General features: G+C 42.5%; 1 protein-coding gene across 34 annotated transcripts in view; it reads right to left on the bottom strand.

Moving 5' to 3' along the window:
• Positions 1 to 1,208: 1,208 nt before the first annotated feature.
• Positions 1,209 to 20,736, bottom strand: part of SLMAP (sarcolemma associated protein) — a 96,057-nt gene continuing 76,529 nt past the window's right edge. For 21 of the 34 annotated variants that reach the window (XM_072935039.1, XM_072935038.1, XM_072935049.1 and 18 more), the window contains one exon: positions 16,738 to 18,682. In XM_072935039.1, coding sequence (XP_072791140.1) covers positions 18,593 to 18,682 — 90 coding nt within the window. In that variant the 3' untranslated portion in view covers positions 16,738 to 18,592. Of the gene's footprint in view, positions 6,798 to 16,737; positions 18,683 to 19,699; positions 19,790 to 20,736 lie in introns of those variants that run through there. The other 13 variants (XM_032750737.3, XM_032750739.3, XM_032750738.3 and 10 more) reach the window with 2 other exon arrangements.

The following is a 20,736-nucleotide window of genomic DNA, read 5'->3' on the forward strand; positions in this document are numbered from 1 at the left end:
CTCTCCTGGAGAGTGATACGGGACAGAATTTGATCTGTGCTTCCCTTTTCATCCAGGACAGTCTATATTTAACATTGTATCATCATGTGGAAAACACCTAAATAATTCCAGGGATGGCAGAGACTTCCAACCACAGACTTGGGGAATGGGACAACCAGTGCAACTGGGGACTGGGGGTCCAGTTACCACACAGCTACTTTACTCCATCCTTTGTCTTTATTTTATATTTGTATTTCTTCAATATAATAGAATACAATTTATTTTACATAATGTACACAAACTATATCACAGTGCTTTACAGAGCAAAGCATGAATTACATGGTGAAAACTGTGAGAAAAATGATACAGTCCTCTGCTTTGCCACGCCCCTTCTTTTCTCCCTATTCCAGGAGACCTCCCAGAACACTCTAAAATCTAGTGGGAATCTCCCACCTGACTAATTCCTGGCCCCAAGGTGAATTTGGCTCATCACCACTGTGCTCTCCTCTCTGGAGCACTGGCAGGGCTGGCATCCCAAAGAGTTGTCACATTTAACCTCCTTGTTCTCATCTCCTTTTTCTCACAAGACAAGCAGCAGCTCTTTCTTTTGAGCAACATAATTACTTTGAAAGTAATTACTGGAAACTGAGGAAAACCCCCCATTATTCTTTTCTCCCAGGATGAGCTATTTTTTCCAGAGCACATGGATGGCCCCAGATAAACCACTGGGTTTGGCAGTGCTGTTTGCTGCATTTATGAAAGCAGTACATCCATCACAACTTCACAGCACCACAGCCAGGGTGGGATGCAGACCTGGCTCCTCCTGCTTTATGACCACAGAAAACAAGAAGCACTCACAACCATCACACATGGTGTTACAGGACACTGAAAATGACACTGGATTGATGGCTGCCAGGTCTCTTGAGACCTATGAATGAGCGTACTCACAATGGGACATGGGAAGTTTTTGAAAGCTGGGTGGGATTGTGGACAACAGGAGCTGAGGGTCACACACACAACAGAGAAATGGCAAGGACAGCCAGAGGGAGAATGACCTTAATGCCAGATGAAAAGCTTTCAGATGGATCCCCAAAGTGATCCCTGTAGGAATCCTGAACACAACACACACTTCTGTGAATACATGTACATGTAGAAACAAAAGGAAGGTACTGGCCGTGGCTTCCCTCAGGCCCTGGGCTACTGCAGAACATCACATTGTGAAACAGGGCACTGTTTTAACACATACTTTTAATGAGTAATAAGAATAATAAACCACCCATTTTCCATTCTCTAACCGAATGGAATAAATGTAGAAATTCCCAGCATTTGTACAACAATGTCATGTCCAGAATGATCAAGATCCCTTTCTGCAACAGTAGAATGGAACACACCCATGGTAGAACTGATGACAATGGGCAGAAAAAGAGCAAAGGCAGACACGTAGGAGTAAGTTTCCCTAAAACACTTAAAATAGAAACATAGGTCAAAAATACATTTGATGAGTAGGAAAAAGTGAACAAGAAACTAAAGTTTTCCTAACTTCTGAGTCCACTTCCTCTCCTAATCCCTTTAATTCCAGATCCACATCAATGAATCAGAATTTGACCTTAAAGCTTTGCAGCAGGAGAATTAGCCAAATGCTTGAATTAAATATTGCTTATAAAAATCTATTTCCTTTTCTTAATAGTAAATTTTCCAACTGGGAAAAGAGTTTGAGGCCCACATGCTTTCTAAGTTTGGAGAATTAAACACTTCTCTTTTAAACCTCATCCTGCATAATCTGGAAAAGATACAATTTTACACATCAAATTATTTTCCAGGAGAAACTCAGCAGGATATTTGCTTAAACAGGAGGATTTCTCTATATCTAAACGATTCTTGAACAACCTCTTCATTTTTGACCACACATCCCATAGTCATCAAAACTACTTTGAGTATGATGGGGCTCTGCTGGCCCTGGTGGCTGTTGTTTGGCATTCCAGGACTTCCTCCTGACCAGGGCCTGGTGCATCTGCTGGGGCTCTCCTGGGCCCAGCAGCCAAGGGACAAACCTGCCTTGGCTGACTGCAAGGTCAAGTGCTACTCTGAGGTCACTCCAGCAGAAAAAAGAAACACCTCAGACTCTGCCCACATAACTGCACTTACCAAGAAAGTCCCAATACAACCTGACAAAAAAAAACCCCATGTCCTTTTCAATTTCATGATTTATTGATATTATTTAATTATAATCTCTGGAGCAGAGCAGCCATGGCTTGTTGAGCACACATGGATGAATCCTGTGCAATGGCCTTGCTCACAAGATAAACACATTGCCAGACCACACAGGGCCACACTGGCACAGGCAGGTGAACCAAGCTTACAAAGCTTTCAAGAAGTGACTAAGACTTAGAGGATAGGACTGAGTCCAACCTGACTAATTTTGCATTTGATCACTGGAGGTACACAGGCTTTTATCTCTATAAAGTTTGGGCATGATGCACAAGTGATAAAGATAGGAATTGTAATCCCAAACAGTAAAATAACAAAACGTTTATTAAATGAGTACTGGCTGGTGCATGTGAAACTTCTTTTCCAGAGAAGGATATGACTATGATTAAAAAACATTTAAAGTCTAATAGGACTTTGGTTACTATATTAAGGTCCTATTTTTTTAGGACCAATCATCACTCTTGGCTCAGCTTTGAGCTGCAACCATTTTTCAGACCATAGAAAGGAGCTGTATCTTCCCTACAAGCAAGCAGAAGACCATCAAGTTTAACTAACGACGGAAGCTTTGCCTGTGGGAAATATAATAATTTAAGTTTCCATATTGGTGGCACAACTGGAATATCTAAGTAATAGTGCGAGTGTTTTCTTGGACTAGTTTTAAGATTACTGCATAAAAGGAAACACTTTGAAGTTCTGGCAAAAATCAGAACTGGTAACTGGTGGTTTTATATCCTGCTGGGCCTTTCAGAAGCCATAGGCATACATTTAGAACAGCAATTAAGTCAAGCTTTTCTGTTGTTCCCAAGAAATATAAAAACCATTTCTGAGAATCCTTCCTTACCAAGAGAGAGAAAGGAGGCAGCTGTCCCTGCATCGCTGCTGACTTGCAGAGGGGCTTCACACGAAGCTCTGCAAGTGCCCGAGGAGCCTGTGTGCTCCAGGGCAAACAGCAAACCTGCAGCGAGCCCCTCCCTGGGGCTGTGCACACACACAGACTCCTCCTGCTTCTCCATCACTCTGCCATGCTCCAGCCATGGGAAATGCGTCCTGCAGGCTCCTCCAGGCAGCTTCTCTCAACCTCTGCCTCCAGCCTTATGCTCCAGAAGGAACACAGGGCCATGGTTCCAGGCAAGATGACCACACAGACCTTCCCAAACTCCCCCAACGCTGGTGGCACTCTATTAAACAGCTTTTCCTGCACACAGGATTCCTGCCTGCCATATCCCACTCCCTCCACAGAGAAGTTAAGACACATACAGCAAACTTCTCCACAAGGTATTTTGATGGGTGAACAAGAGCCAGAGGGTAGGACACAATAAAAAGGGGCAAAATATCCATAATCTAGCATGGCACCAGTTATCTTAGTCTTTTTGCTTTACCCTCCTTGCTTTAATTGCATCAATATTTTTAATGAAATATTTATCACATCTTACCAATGAAAACATTACTCAATTTTTTTGTGGCAAAATATGTGGCACCGCAAAGCATAATTTCCTAGGACCTCATACTCATGGCATGCTAAGTCACACTGATTCCTGTTCTAGGTGTGCAGAGATGTGTCAAGTTTTGAAGACACAGAGGATCCTAATAAATACCCACCAAACAGCTGTTCCTCAGAAAGTGCTATAAGTAGATATAAGAAGCACTGAGATACTCTGGAAAAAATAAATTGTATCCTAAAGCAGTGATGCTTCAAACATGTGCTGAAGCCCATAAAAATAAGTTAAAGGCTGTGTTGACAGACAGGATGAAGGAAAAATCTGTTTCTGGGATTAGTAGTTACAAAAAGTCTTCCAGATCCTGGAGTAATCATAGGATGAAATTTCCAGATGGCTCACCAGGATCATATAAGACCATGCAAGAAACACACATTCCTAAAGTTACCAGGCACAGCAGATCTTCTGGATAAATGGTATCTCAAGGATACTCCTGAGAATCGTCACATGAAGGTGGCACCCAAAGTCTTCTCCAAATGAGGATCAGCTTCTCCCAGACTGCTCCAAATTTCCTCACATTCCAGGAAGCAGGAGGAGTGAAAACTGCTTCTTGTCCTGCACATCAGCCAGGTCAGCAGCCCTCAGCGTGGGCAAACCCACACCAGTGTGGACATAGTGAGGATCTGTTTGGGGCACTGCTGTAATTTGGCCCCAGTGAGGAACTGGTGTATGATGGTGAGATGCCCCAAACCATCTCACTTCTGCCCTGCTGCCAGCTGGGTTCATCTGCTTTTATGAGGGTGAAAACTCTTGGTAAGCTCAAAACAAAGCACAAAGTGCCATCAGGGAGCTCCCCCTCCCACAGGGAGCTGGAAAGACAGAACGCCTTCAGCTGTGATCTTCCTCAGGTTTAAGTGTGAAACTCAGGCGTTAGAGCAAGTGAAACCTGGCAGGAGCCATGAAAAGCAAGCTGGACACCTCCCCCAGAGCAGCACCGGAGCCTTTCCAGGGCCAGCCCAGGCTGATGGGCGGCTCCAGCAGCGCTTCCCCTGCTCCCAGCGCTGGAAAAGGCGGCTTCAGATGAGAGAAATCGGGAATCTGACCCAAGGGTTTGCTGAGCCAGCCCTGGCCCAAAGCCAAGGAAAAGTGGCAACAGCTACTAGACCAGGAAGGTTGGGGAAATATATATATATTATACAGGGGCTGTTCTGCCCCTGGTATAATGCAACATCTGCCTTCATTCACTGAGGAAACAATTCAGAGAGGACAGAAGGTTCTCTGGTTTAGGACACAGCTGGAGGACACTGGACCATGGCACCTCCCAATGTCCAACAGCACTTAACCCCAGCCTTTCCCATGACATGAGGCCAAGTTTGAAAGCAAACTCGCTGGAAACAATCACCAATGCTTGCTAAACTCGTGTTAATTTGTTAAACAAACAGACAAACAAACAAACAAAGGCAACCCAAAGAACTTTCAGCCTTCTGTCCCTGCCTGACCAGCACAGATGTAGTCACTTCCTGACAGCAAGAAGAGGCACAGAGACATGTCCCTGCAGCAAGGCAGGTGCTAGGAAATGGGGAGCTTTTGTCTACTTCCCTCATGGTAATTCACTACAGGAGCAATTATTTTCAGTAAATATGGCACAGAAAATCCAAGTGAGGAGAAACCAGGGTTTTCTCTCTCCAGCAGCCAGGTCCATGCATTGCTGCACACGTGCAGCTGGCACAGAGGTGGAGCCTGCCAATCTGCAACCATCCCCTTTGGAGAGAGTGATTTCCCATTCAGGTACAAAACAGATGCAAGAACCAGCCAGGCCAGTGCTCTTGGCTGCTCACAGAACAGTCTTTAAGGGCTGAATGACAAGCTGTAGAGCAGATGTTCACCCCTGGCAGCGACTCAGCCATACTGCTCTGCATGGTTTTGCTTTTTCAGCTCTGGCCAAAAAGGATGCACATTTCCCCACACTGTGTGATGGAGAAGAGACTGAACCTGGCTGTGGGGTATTTTCTAACACACTTCAGCAAACTCCCCCAGTAGGAAACGGAGTGCTTTACTGGCAGTTCAACAATGCCTTGAGCACCTTGAACACCATCCCCTGGATGACTGACACTGAATCCCAGGAACAAGGCAGCCCTAACCATCATTGGATGAGTCAGGCACCACTTACAAAAGGCTTTTGGAGAGTGCAAAGGCAGATTTCAGGAGAAACTGAAAGGGGACAAAAAAGCCAGCTCTGCTGCTCTTCACACGCCCCAGCAGGCTGCAAGCACCACTTTTCAAATACTTTAAAAGGAAACAAAAAAGTTATTAATTTTTACTAATATATGACAGTTTGAACTGGAGTAAAGTCAGAGTCACAGAACTTATCTGACTCAGGATACAGCATCTTTCTTAAATATACACACTTGAAGATGAATCACACTTGTCTCATAAGGACAATTCCTAAATTTGCTCTCCTGTAACTGTTCAGGGTTCCCATTCTGCAATAGAAGATGATGTCACTGTTTACATAAACAAAGGCAATGGTGCTCAGATCAGATCTAGGCAGTCTCTTTCCTCTTAAAGTTAGCAACCACATCTACTTTCTTACAAGGCTGGGGAGTGTAAGAACTGGCCAGGGCATAAATAGAACCACAGACCAAAAAAAAAAAAGTGCAAAAGCGACCCAGATCACATATTTGACACAGATTTCTTTTGTTCTTAGAAAACTGGCCATATTAAAAGTGATGTAGCTCTCATTGCTCTCACTCTGTCCACAGTAGGAAGATTAAACTTCTGCACAGGAGAGTTGCAACTGAAAAATATTGTCATTACACTGAGCACAAATAGGCTTTTCTTGAACATTGAGCATGCACGTGGCCTCCCCTCTCCCCCCAGCTTACATTTTATGAGATTTTTGACAGTCAGAGAAAACTCTCCTTCCATATGTTGAGGATGTTAAGATTTCAACCTCTTTGCAGCAGGAAAATAAAGTCATCTTCTTTGCAGTGCCACAGCACTGAGCACACACAGAGCACTGACACAGTAACGCATGAACTGATCTCTGCCGTTGCGGAAAACTGCAGGGATCCGGAGCAGGTCTTGTTCCTGTCATGTCTGCAGATGCTCTGTTAGGGACTCCAGGGACATAGAGCAATTACTAGGGTTTGTTTCTGCTTTCCAGGAGCAGTTCTGTTTAGGAGAGAATAGAAAGGGATTATTTTTACCTTATAGTTTGGACTTACAGGGTGTGAACTGAATTTTTCTTCCCACAGAGAGACATCATGAACAAACTCTTCCAGTGCCCTGTAACGGGGCTGTTCCTTCTCAGCAGTGCCCAAAAGCCCAAGGGCTAATGAGGCTGACAGGCAGGGCCCAATTAGCAGCACAGGCACAGGGATGGCTGCCTTTAGGCCACACACTGAGTCTAAAGGGGTTTTTTCCTTTTCTTTTGGGGGCTTTGTTGGTTTGTGGGTTTTGCTTTAAGTCTAGAAAGTTGACATCTGCTTCTGGTAAAATTGACAAACAATTTTATTTGTCAGCAATTGTAGATTGAAACAGTACTGAGAAGTGCATTGTCTGGGTCTGCAGGACTGTAGGAAGTACCGATGAAGCATTTTCCCCTGGCATGTGTACAGAGAAAAAAACATTTAAGTGGAGATAATTTTTTCCATATAGATTATGTACATCGTTATACACAAGTGAGAATTAGACAAAACAAAACTAGAACAAAGATTCTTTTATGTTTTAAAAGGATCTTTGTCTCTCAGCCATAGGGATGGCTCAAGCCAAGCTCCATGGATGAGACAACGAATGAGGCAACAGATGCATCAAAGGCACCTCACTCACAGTACACAGTTTAGCCAAGGCAAGAGCCAGACCACGCAGGGGATGTGCTGGCACCACTGGCATCCTTGCTACAGCAGAGAAGATGTTCCCAGCTCTTACCTTCTCCTGATGCAGGCAGGCTCAGGTGCACCCTCGACTGTGCCCTACACAAGGCCTGGCACTGGGGCCAGCAGAGCTGCTCTCACCGGGGGCTCTGCCCACCCTGCAGTGGCACTGTGCCCCCATGGCAGCGTACCCAGCTGCATTCTGCAACCAGATCTCCAACAAGTCCCATCCCACCATGCTTCCTGCAGCTGTGACTGCTCAGACCAAAGACTGCTTCCTGGACACCTTAGTCACCAGAAGGGTGTCTCCACTTAAAATCCCCTGGCAGCTATTTTATTGTTCTCCTGCCTAATGCTGCAAACACAGCTCCAGGTCACCTCTCTGTTGCAACAGGCAGGAGAAATCTTCTGCATTCGGGACAAGGGAAGCCCATGGACCTGGTTCTTATGGTGGAAGGTGCCCTGCAGGGGTGGCAGGAAGCCTCAGGTCACAGCAGACCCGTGGGTCAGTGCCAGGAAGGGGATAAGAATGGAGCAGGCTTCCCATGAGGTTCAGGCATAGGGCAGGAAGGCAGACATTGTCTGTGAGGCCCCTCTCCTGCACAGTGTGTTAACCATTAATCAGCACCTTCCCTCTCGCTGCCCCAGGGTCACACAGGGCAGCTCCCCCTGCCCCAGGCAGCAGCTCTGGGGGCTCTCCACCACCACGCTGGCTCAGGGAGGCAGGCAGCAGACACCAGCAGAGGATGAGGATGCTCTTTCAAGGCTGGAAGAGTACTTTTTCCTTCTGTGGTAAAACCCAGAACATCCTTGCCAGACCCATTTGACCCTTCCCTTCCTGATGTGCCCCCTAGCCCATGCCTCTCCCTTGCATTGCGTGGGAATGTTCCCCAAAACACACTCTTTTCCCCTCATTTCCTTCCTCTCAAGACACCTGGAGCTTCCTCCTGCAGGCTCCAGCCACCCCTCGTGCTGATACAGGCCAGGTCAGGCTTCCCAGGCCACCAGCTCATTGTCCAGGAAACCAAAACAACCCAACACCCAGCTTGGGGCTGCAGGGGGGACATGCTCAGAGACAACACAGCCACCAGGGCCTCTATGCTCTGAGGATGACAATTTATTTCAGCAAAACCACCCTGACATATCTGAGGAAAAACAGAAGCAGCAACTACCAGCAAGGACACCCCCAGGAAGGCTGTAGGGGAAGTATTTCCCACCACAAAACAGGTTTTGAAATGTATTTGAAATTTGTGATTTGAGTCTCAAGCTGTTAGTGAAATACCCTTGCTCAAACAAGTCAGTTTTGCATGCATTAAGCAACACAGCACCGAAACAGAAGAAAAAAAATCCTCTCCAGCTTCAATGCCAGTTTAAAAGTTATTGGGAGGCAGCCAATATATTTGGGGAAGGTTTTTAAACACCATCTTTCACACTAAGATTCCTCAGCAGAGATCTGTGCACACAGTACACATTACAAATGACAACTCCAAGTTCACTCTTCTAACACATTGCATTTTAAAAGCTTAAAATACCTTTACCTAAATCTCTATCCTGTTAAAAATGTACTGAGAGGCACAAAGCTTTATCCCACTAAAACAGAATGTATGGATAAGTGGAGTTTCTTGCTCTGTTCCATGATAATTTGATTCAGGAAGCCATGCAAACACAGCTTTGCTGGTTCATTGAATGTGCACTCTAAAACAGAAACTGAGCACAGAATATTCTGAGTTGGAAGGGACCCACAAGGAGATGGAATGACCCATACAGGGATCAAACCCACAACCTTGTGTAACGGGCACCTGCTCTGATCAGCTGAGCTGACCTGTCCCAGAATCATTGCACAGTTTGGACTGAAAGGGACCTTAAAGATAATTTCATTTCACCCTCCTGCCATGGGCAGGGACACCAGCCATTAGACCAGTGGCTCAAAGCCTCATCCAGCCTGGCCTCAAATACTTCCAGGGATGGGACATCCACAGCTTCTCTGGACTATTTGTGCCAAGGCCTCACCACCCTCACAGGGAAGAATTTATTCCCAATATCCAACCCAAGTCCATCTGTTAACACGCACGTTAACTCCAGCTGAAAGCCCACGAGGCAGGCACAGCACACTGAGAGCAGGAGCCAGATGCTGCTCTTCACTGGTGGGCGTGCACAGCCTCCTCAGATGGTACAGCCACTGCTGGGCTCAGCTCTCTCCCGCTCTGGACACTGGCAGACACTGAGGTGCAATCACCTGTGAAGCACAATCCACACCACAGCAAACCACCTCAGCCTGGGACTGCAGAGAGCAGCACAGGGCTCTCAGCTGGAGGGAAGCAAGGCCATTACATGTGCCTGGGTCTGCAGCCATCACCCATGGAAAGAGGCCACCTCACCCTGAGAGCTCCATAAACACAGTGCTGAGCCTGAGCTGCCTTTGAGCAGGTGAGATACTGCATGCAGGACTGGGCAGCCACAGATTGCCCAAGGAAGGCCTTTCTCACATTTCAGTCAGCTTCTTTTTATGGCTTTTCAGCTTTCATTAGTGAGAAGCAGGAAGAGTGGAGATGTCCCCAGCCAGGGCTAACAGGATGTGACTCTGCCCTGAGTCATCTTCCTCTTTCTCTGCAGTGGAGATGGCTGCTCACACCTGGGGTATGGACACCTATGGCCACACTCATCAGGACAAATCCACTGCTTCCCAAACTCGCACTTCAGAGGTTGCAGGCAGCAGCCTTCACATCACACAGTTAGAACCTGATATTTTCAGAGTATCTTCACAACCAAAAGGACCGAAGAACTCCAAAATGTGCTCAAAATCTAACGAATTTTTAAATCTAAAGCAGTTTTCTTATGAAGTGTCTGAGCTAGCAGGATCACACTGAGGTCTTACTTAAGTCCAAGAAATTAAAACATTAAGCCACACAGCTGCAGAATATGACTAAATATGCAATTATTGTTCTCTATTTTACATCTGAAAACTTACCATATTTGAATAATCTCTAGTGAAATGTATTTCATGGGAACTGGAAACAATTTGCATTAAATGAACCAAATGAACACCACTGTTAATGAGTCCACATGCACACGAGCAGAACTGAGGTGCCTCAGCTGAGGATTATCTCTGCCAATACTGTGGCTCATCTTCCATCCTGACAATCTTACAACAAAGATTTCCCAGATACATTTCCCTGCCCATCTAAGGCAGGCATGCAAGTAGCAGGGACTTCTCACAGACTCACATTCCAAGGAGATGCAACATCCTACACATCTGACAAAGCAATTCAGTTCTCATCAAAGAAACATCCCAGAAGTGCTCATTCAGATGGAATTATTCCAGTATTTGTTTTTCAATTACTGGAAGAAACATCAGTGTGGGGTAAATTACTTTTTAACATTCTCTCTACATTTTAAATAAGACACACCATGTAAGACACCAAAATTTTTTTGGTATTTGTCTACTAAACATCGTCCTGAACAGGGACATGATGTGCTAAGGTACACCCTCACTTGCTGCAAAGGCAATAATGTAAAGTAATAACAAGGGAGATTATTAATATTTAATGTTAATATTTACAATATGATAATATTTATTTATTTATGATTGGCTGGGACATTATTCTTCTAAAGAAGAATTACAGTTCAGAGAAGTCTTCAGGGGAAGGATGTACTAGTGCTGCAACACGTAGCACAGGCACACCAACACCTGGCCAACCCCAGGCTGTAAGTGCAATTAGAACATGACTGTGAAATTGCTGCAGGCTATGTCTTTGCATACTTGCCAATGCAATAATTACAAAATGGGAAAAAAAAAAAAAAAAAAAAAGAGCAATAAATGTCTCTTACAATGGCCAGCTACAGTTGGATTCTAGTCAGGTTCTGCAACAGAAAAGCTGCCAGCCAGCTGTGGCTGCTACACTTGCAAGAGAAACACCAAATGCCTTGAATATCACACCTAGTGAGCCAGGAATATTGACACAGAGCCTTTAAAATCAGCAAACTTTATCACCACCTTTTACCTGTATCATTACTTGGAAATAAACTCATTCAGGATCTAAGGAAGAGCACTCTGCACTGGTGTTGGAAGAAAGGAATTCAAGACAAACTTGTAACACATTAAGTGCTACCAGCAATGTCCTATAAAGAGCAGCAGATATATTTATTACCTTTTTAGGCTTCCTCCCCCCAACAACCATCTACTGCATCTGGAAGAATGTTTTAATGCCAGTTCTGACTCTAACTTTTTAAATTGAAAAATAGAAAAGTTACCTAGGTCTTACACCAGGACTTACTGCTTGCCTGGAGTGAAACCATGTGTACTTAAACTGCACCCTGGGGTGGATCCAAACCACACAGTCTGCAAACAGGGAGGAGGAGAATTTCCTTCCTTAAACTTGCTGAAAATTATGTGACTCATTGAAATGCCCTTTTCTTGAGTCAGCACTGAAACAGAACTCCAGAATTCCCTGGGATTTACAGTAGAGATAAAATCTCAAAGGATGATCAGTGACTGATCCCCTGAGGATGTCTCGCCACTAAACCCAAGTAACTCTTGCACAAACCAAGGCTGCATTCCTACCCCGTGTTTTCTCTGCCTGGGTTCAGACCTGTTGGAGCCCAGCTTTAGCATGTCACACACAGAAGGGAAGGTCAGGTGGCTGCAATTCCCATTTGCACAAAGTAAACAGGTAAATAGATTCCAACTTTGAAACAGTTTTAATAGATTCATTACTTAGCAATTTGTCTTCTATTGCCGTAAAGCAGAGTGTAGCAGGTTCAGAAGTTGGGGAGTGCTGAAATTTGGAGTTAGGCTGAATGAAAGACTATGTACAATACAAATCAGCTTTCTGTTGTGATGTAAATTTATTTTCATAATTTTTACCATTTATTCATCCCAAAAGACATATTGCATATTTGGAACATTTTTAAAGTAAGAGCCACTGTATTCAAGACAAGAAGTAGTTTTGTCACATCAAAAATGATGACATACTCAATAAAATTATTTTCCAGAGCAAGAACTCCTTACAAGAAATATAAATAGAATATAAACTTCATAAATGATCTAGCATGAAAAGATTAAAAGAGCAAATTCATTCCATACTGAAGGCAGTACTTTACCATAGTGTGTGTGCAGTGTTTCTAAAAATAAATCCATGTCCCAACAATGGGTATTGAAACAAATACAGGTAAGTTTTTGGTTACATTTTATTCCAATAGAACAGAATGAATTGATGACTTCACTCTTTTGTCTCAGTTGACTGACTAATATGATCAGGTAATAAAACATTGCTTTTAGTTTACCCCAGGCTTTGGATTTGTTTATCAGACACGATGAAGGGATGGCACGCTTTGGCAGCACATTGGCATTTTCAGTGTCTCACCTGACATAACACAGGAATTATCTCTCCTTGCCAACATCTCCATTCCCACAGCTGAGAACCATTTACCCAACAATCTCAATTTCACCCCCACTCTCTCTGGTGGCTGCAGAACACCAGTGACCACGTCCTGGTCCACCACATGCAAGCGCAATCCCAGAACAGCACGGACACACATCCACATCCCTCAGTGCCTCGGAGCTGAGACACAGCCAGCTCTGGGAACGATGCTCACTGAGCACACTGAGAAACTCAGTCACATGAACAACCTCCAATTTCAAATGCTTGGAGAGGGAAGTGTCAGAAATGTGCATACAACATGGTGGGGCTGAGGGAAGACAGGAAATATCTGATTCTGGGAAAAGGACTGGCTTTGCTTCACTCTAAGATGTAAGCAAATCATAGAACAATCTACAGGAAGCAGTCAGAAAAGGATTCAAGAATGTAAATAATTCATACTTGTCAAAGTATTTAGAAAATAAAATTCCCCTTTTCAAAGTTTTTTAAAAAATGAGTTTATTAGTGTTATTAACCAAGACTTCTGTAAATCATGACATCCCAATAAAAGTGATTGCAACACTACTATCACTGTTAGCTAATAATGTAGAACAGCTGTCAGTTGTTTGTAAAAACTAAGTGAAGGAATTATTCTATGAATATTTTCCCTATTGTACTTCAGGGATCAGTTTTTCTCTCACTACTCTTCAACAGTGTATGATCAATAGTCTAGAACAAAGCTTCAGGAGGCATCCCTATAAAACCTAAAAGGGAAAAAACCTCCTTGTGCTGTGCTGAACAGTTATGGGAACGGGCTGCTGCTTGGGCCTGCTGCCTGCAGTGGTTTTTACCAAGCAATATTGCAAAGTCAGATACCACAGGTTGTACCTTATACTAGGGTGAAGAATACAGGGATTTGATTGACAAGGTTAAATCTAGAAACAAGAAGTCAGTGAATCCCAAAAAAAACATTCTTGTAGACAATCAAACAAGAATAACAGCAGGATATAAAGCTTATTGTCTATTCATATCATGTTACTAAGGTAATAACTGTAAGGATGTGTTCTGTTCTGGCATCTACTCTTCAAAAGATAACATCTGAAAAATTAAAAATTGTTTAAAAAGCGGACAACAGAAACTAGAAGGATGAAGAAAAAAATTAAAAATTCATTCATATAAAGTAAGATTGGAAGGTATGATCATGGTATGTCCAATTCCTAGATAAGACATTTGCAGCAAAAGAACATACTCCAAGAGAGATGTACTGGAGTTCCATTTTTAGAAGCCAAAGCAAGGTTTGGGGTTTTTTTTTGAGAGAATAGTAGTTACTCATGTACCTGATCTACAGAGGTGACTGATCCTTTTTATGAAGTTCTTAAAGCAAGAATTTTTCTAACAAATGCTGAACTTTTTGACATTCTGCTGCTGCTGATTAAATCTGACTGAAGTTTTATGACTGTGATATCCAGATTATGGATCAGAGAAGTTCTCCTTACCTTTACAAATGGTAACTTTAGCCTGTAATGTCCCTTCCCATCAAAATCTGTGTTTAAATTGCTGATTTACCTTCTACTGCTGGGAGGCTTTAGTCAGACACTGGTAGCACCCGGTTTTTAAGCAGGAATGGGGGCAGCTCCTCTCTTCCAAGCAGAAGAACCTCTGCTCACTTCCAAGTTGGTACAAAGTAAAAACCCCAAAAATAATGCCCTATGCTGCAGCCCAATTCCCCACCAAAGAAAGAGGAATTCTGTGTTCATAAGCACATGCAAAGAGGAACTGGAATGAGCAAATCAGCTGGACATGGGGAATTCAATGCAGCTGTTTGCAAGAAGCAATCACTCTTCAAACAGACCCAGAGGTATATGCAAGAGAGAAGGAAAGAATATGGCTTCTAATTCTGTTATACGATAAACTGCTATTATTAATAGGAGACTCAAAATTTTGAGGCAGTTGCTAATGAAATGCTAATGGTGGATGAACAGCCAGAAGGGGGGAAAGGCCCCTGGTGAAACCTGGCCAGCCCTACTTGCAGAGCCAGTGCTAAGGACAGTGGCTTCCCAAAAGCCATAGTGGTGGACCTGGTGTTTTAGAGCACTCAGGTGCTGCTGGTGGAATGAATTTGGCAGTGGATTTGTCATGGAAAAGATTCAAGCTGAATGAATGATTCTTTCAAGTGGCAGAACCCTATGGATTAAGGCAGGAGACATTCAAAATCTTACATAAAGCATACAGAAATCTGGAACAGTTAACATACTTCAGAAGACTTGATTAGAAAAATAACTTAGGGATATACCCCAAAAATACATGCACAGGTGATTACCTTTTCTTCAGCTATCAGTTATCTGATACCAATTCTCACTGTTTTATGAGAACTCTTGCAATAGATTGTGCAGGCTCACAATTCTCCATTTAGCACCAAAAAATCCAGACATTCTGCAAAAAGGATGAGGCAAAGACTCTGGAAGAACGTATTTAATTCAGCTACAAGGAACAGGAAAATCACACTGTATTTTTCACATATTAGTATTTTTAAATAAAAGGCCTGATATTGTAGTCCCCATGTGGGTAAATTATTTTAGAATTTAGAAAGGTGCCTCACTCAAGACACCAAGACAAATCTGAAGAAGTGTTCAGATATTCCAAGATTTATACTAAATCTTCCAAATTGAACTAGCAACTGATGAAACAACTCTCTAACTTCGCTACTATGAGGAACCTTTTTAAAACCTCAAATTTCAGTGCAAGCTCAGAGCACTTGTTTTACAAGTGGAGCATCTCAGACGTGTGAAAAGCTGCTCGATATAGTAACTCCAAGGCTTATCCAATCAAGCCTAACAAAAGAAAGAACCTAAATATGAATGTAAAAGAGCACACAATAAAAGCAATAAAAAGCAATAAAAACCCAGAAAGGTTTGTGCAAGGAGTCCGTGCAAAATAACCCCACTTGGTGTTTTAGTATCAAAGCACTGAAGAACAGCACCTTCCCAGTTACCCAACCCTTCTCCAGGGATTCTCAAAGCAGAAGAGTGAACTGTGCATTTTAGCTCATTCCTCATCATTTGAACATGCAAATATCAAGAACTCCTGGAAAAGGCACTGTATTAGGGAACCACAGGTATACTTGTAAGCACAAGTCCCCATGCAATGTGTACTATGCACCTGTGTATATAATATAAATATGCGTACATGCATGTAAGGAAATTAGAAATATTTCTCCTTTAACAACCATGTTGGGCCTCAAACTGCAGCTCTCTGATGTGCTAAAGATTTTGGAAAACACAGCATTTATCTTTAACACAAGGACAAATGCAGCCCCAGGCAGAACTGCTGTGGTGCAGGACCCCCCAGCTGCCCCAGGGGACCTGGCACCTTCCCTGCTGCCAGGGGGGAGCGACCCCCGGCTCCACCAGGCTCCCCTCCTCAGGCTACCAGCAGGGAGGAGGGGAGGGAATCCACTGCAAAAGAAACAGCAGCTGAAACAGGGGCAAACTGGGAGCTGGAGATGCTGAAGAGGTGAGGAGGCAGCATCGGGCTCCCTTCGCCCAGCAGGACTTTCCTCTATTGCCTGCAGAAGTCTCACCACCCCTGCCACGGGCACATCCACCCTGCAGCTCCAACACCCGCTCCTCCTCCATGGCAATATGCTCCCAAAGCCTTGCGTGACTCTCTCCTACCCCACTTCCTGCTGAAAACCACAGACAGAGGGACCAGCTAGACCAAAACTTAAACCAGCACAAATGTAAATAAAAGGTAAAAAAAAAAGTTTTTTGCTCTTACTGGACATGCTGCAGACATTGTGCCTAGTAACTGTGGCAATATCTAGTGCAAAAGAAACTTAGCATGAATCTCTTGTTTTCAAATGACATTCAACTCAAACATGCATAGGGAGAGTAAAGTTATTTTATTAAATCATGCACATCACGTGTGTTAGTGCAAATAGTTTAATCTGTACTCCAGAAATTCTATTGTATTTTTATATCTTTACAAAATAGATTTAAAACAATTAATTACTTAAAAAAATGTAATTCTGAAGTTAAGCATTTCAGAACAATATTTGCAATAACCTATATACAAGAGGTACTAAGTACCACTGGCATACGAGTGTTCTGTGGTTGGGTGGCTTCCTGCAACTGAAAAGGATGAAAAAGATGAAATGAATGAACTAAATGACAATAGTTATTTTCTACAAGTCACTTGTGGACTATTTTCTCCAACTAATACTCCTCCCATTAGCAAATCCCATGTAACTTAAGACAGAACCTTTATTAAAGGACAATGACCCTTAAAACCTCACAAAGTAAATTATATACTAAATTTCTATTTAAATATTTAAACTATCTGTCAATTGCCATAACATTCTTTAAAGCCAATTGAATTGCTGAGATTACCTCCCTATTTTGAAGTTTCCTTTAGCAGAGCCATATTACCTTACTTTACCATTCTTTACCATATTATTTAAGTCTTTAATAAACTTTTTTGACAGAACTGTTGAGCTGAACAAGACAACTACTGTCTACATTTAATTCAGCACTAACTACAGTAATTCCCACCAAAAGTCAGCAAATAGCAATAGTTATAGTACTTAGATAACGAAATAAACTTTGTAATGGGGACCACTGCATCATACTTACAGCCATGTGATAAGGAGCCATAAAATTTTGCTACCAAATTAAAATCATCTTCACCTGACAATACTTCATCAGGTATATGATTCCAATTTTGTAGAATTTTATGCATCTAGATTTTCTCAGCTATCACAGATGTACTGTAGCAATTCTCTTAATAAAGTTATGTCCACAGAAGCTTATTCTAAAGAGCTTCTCCAGCTCAAGTCAGAAAGTATCAAATGACTGAAAAAATAAACTGATACATGAGATATGTGAGAAGGTATTCATACTTTTAAAGAACGTATCTCTTTAAATATATGAAATTTAATAAATTACATTCAAACTAAAGTTAACATAAGTTGAATCAATGCACTATGTCCATCAAATGACCAAGTACTTGCTCCCAGAAACACCTTAGTTCACTCAAGAACACACACATGCTTTCACTCGCACACGCGCACACTAAATACTTCAGGCTGGTCTTCACCATCAGTATCTCTATTTCTTTAAGGCTGGACATGAATTGTGTTTATTCCCAACACCCATTAATAAAGCAATCCTTATGAAAGAAAAATATGCTTCCTTCGAAAGGCGTAGTAAGAGAAGTTTTAGTCTTGTTCCCAACAGCTCAGTGACTAACAGCAAGTAAAATTATACACTAGTTAAAAAAAAAAATAGATCATACTGAAAGGCACTGAGCACACTGCATCTGTTTCCCAAGTATCTGCAAGGTTACTTGGCATGGATGTCCAAATCAGTATTTTCCTCTTAAGTCTAGCAATCAGATTCTAAAGTCAGTGTCCACAACCCTAGCCATTATAAATAATTTGGTACCATGAAGCCTGCTTTAGGCCACCATTATAGTATTCAGAATTCCAACATACTAATTTAAAACTTGCATGAAGTTGTAAGCAAAAATATTGCTCACAGAATGATGAATCACAATTTTATTCCCTCTTTATAGACAGATACATTTTATACAGTTTAAAGCAAATGACCCTACTGCTGTTCTCACGCAGAGCTGTGCTGTATTAAGAGGTAAAAAGGAAGAGAATTAATCTGTTTTCCCTCAGTATATGAATGTTGCCAGCTTCTAAAGGGAGGACGGTGTATGGATTCAACAACAGTTCTCATGGAGAAGCTCTGGTTAGGCCTGGGTACAGCACCACGGCTGTTACAGCAACCAAAGCTGCCATCACAGGCATCCAAGGCCATTGTCTCTGTGTGGAGAGAAAAAAGAAATCAATATCATATTTGTTCTAATTCATACTAATCAGATTACCTCGTGGTTCCTGCAAGTCCTGAGTACCTGTTGATAGGCATCACTACAGTGTAAGCCAGGAGCCCTGCTGCAGGCTGGTCCTGACCTGGAGCACCACAGCAAACCATGCCTCTAGCACGGGGAACTCCACAGCTCTTGGGGACTGAGGATGGGCTGGAGGACTCTTGGCAGCTCCGCATCTCCAGGTTTGTTACCGCACACACCTCAGAGAAATCTGCCTCTGAACATGCCAAGGCTTGAGATGTTTAAAACATCGCTTGTGCCAAGTCAAGGCTAGACAGAGGCTTATGCACGTCTTTAACTTTTGACTGTTTAAATCCAGATCTATGACTTAGTTTGTAGCAGATCCTAATAACACCATTTTTAACAGACTGTCACAACATTGCATGACAACAATGGCATTTTAAGAGGAGGACACACTGAGAGACAAGAGAAAATGCAAGCTGAGAGTTCAGAATACAAACCAACCACCTATTTCTTGTCTTTTTTTCCCATCTTTCCATCAGCAATAGTGAGAAAAATTAAAGTGTTTAGAGTCAGAGAGGAATTTCTTAGTCCATAGATAGGAACCAAAGCTTGTTGAATTTTATTATTAGAGGCAAACTCTTCATTTTTCATAGTTAATTAAGCAATTAAGTTTTCTTACAAGCCCTAGCATCGCAGCATTGTGCAAAAGGCAGCCCATTTGCTAAAGACAAACTGAGACCGAGTTAGAAGAGGCACGTTCAAGCACCAGTGAGAACAAAATTCATTGTTAGACTTAAAGAAATCACAGAGATATTAAATGATTAGTGGATTGCTCAGCTCGTCAGTGTCAACAGAATGGTGTATTAAATGAAGGGTTTGCTTCAGGTAAAGAAATACCTGTGAGCATTTCACCATGCACTATTTGATACAGAAATGGCACAAACAGGTGAGGGACAAACATACATTGACTGAACAGTAGTGCTTGTACCTTTCGCTACCACAATGGGCCGTAACACCAATACAGGAAAGCCAGGATTAGGCCGATGAATACGGCTGGGACGGGTTGTAATATGGAAGGCTAAAGAAGGGAAGGGATATTAAAAATCACTTTGTGCTATAATCAATCAGGTAAAGATGATTTAGAGAGGGGAAAATAAGTCAGTAAGTTTTGCTTTAAGTGAAATGTATTAAAGACATCTAACACATTACAGCATTATCTAATCTGGTATACAAAGTTAGTACACCATTCTACTCAAATGAACAGGGATGTTTAAAAATAAAGGGAAGTAAGCAGAAAATGTTCCAAGAAACCTCTTGTCACAACTTGGAATTTAGCACTTGAAAACAATATGAATGTTAAACTGATTTGCCTGTATCTTATTTATAGTTGGTTTTAGTTTTTCTAAGTAAGAGGAAATCCTATTTGGATTTCTTGAGAGACAGACTCGCACCGAATATTGAATTTTCGAGCTACTTCTTCATTCTTTGCTAGTTAGCCTTTTCCATTTTCCACAACCAGCCTCTGGAAAAACAATCTTTTTTCCTCCATTAGTAAATAAATTACACTATGTCCACAGGCAAATCCAGTAGTTCAGATATTTCTGTGAGATTGTAACGTGACTGTACAATCCACACCCAGCTGCTGAAAAGCAGAGAAGTTCATTTCTATCAGAGATACCACAAAGTTCAGCATCTCTGCCAGGTCAGCAGCCTTGTGACCAAATACAATTCTGAAAATTGATCAAATGCTGCAGCTGGGTCAAACCAGCAGCTGGCCAGACTGCAGGGCTCATCCAGCTTATGGCCTCCTCAGAACCATCCACACTTTTTCTCAGCTGTGTTCTACTCATGGAAACCTCTGCACATTCTGGATGAAACAGCCTCCATTTGTGGTATGAAAAATTAAAACCAAAAATGGACCTAAATGATTTTTAATCTGTCCTTGGAAGACATCTGCTTTCTCTGTATCCTACTCCATATATTTGTGCACACACAAAGACACACAGAGGTTAAGGTCAAACCATG

Source organism: Taeniopygia guttata, chromosome 12, assembly GCF_048771995.1.
Source record: "Taeniopygia guttata chromosome 12, bTaeGut7.mat, whole genome shotgun sequence".
Classification (NCBI taxonomy): domain Eukaryota; kingdom Metazoa; phylum Chordata; class Aves; order Passeriformes; family Estrildidae; genus Taeniopygia; species Taeniopygia guttata.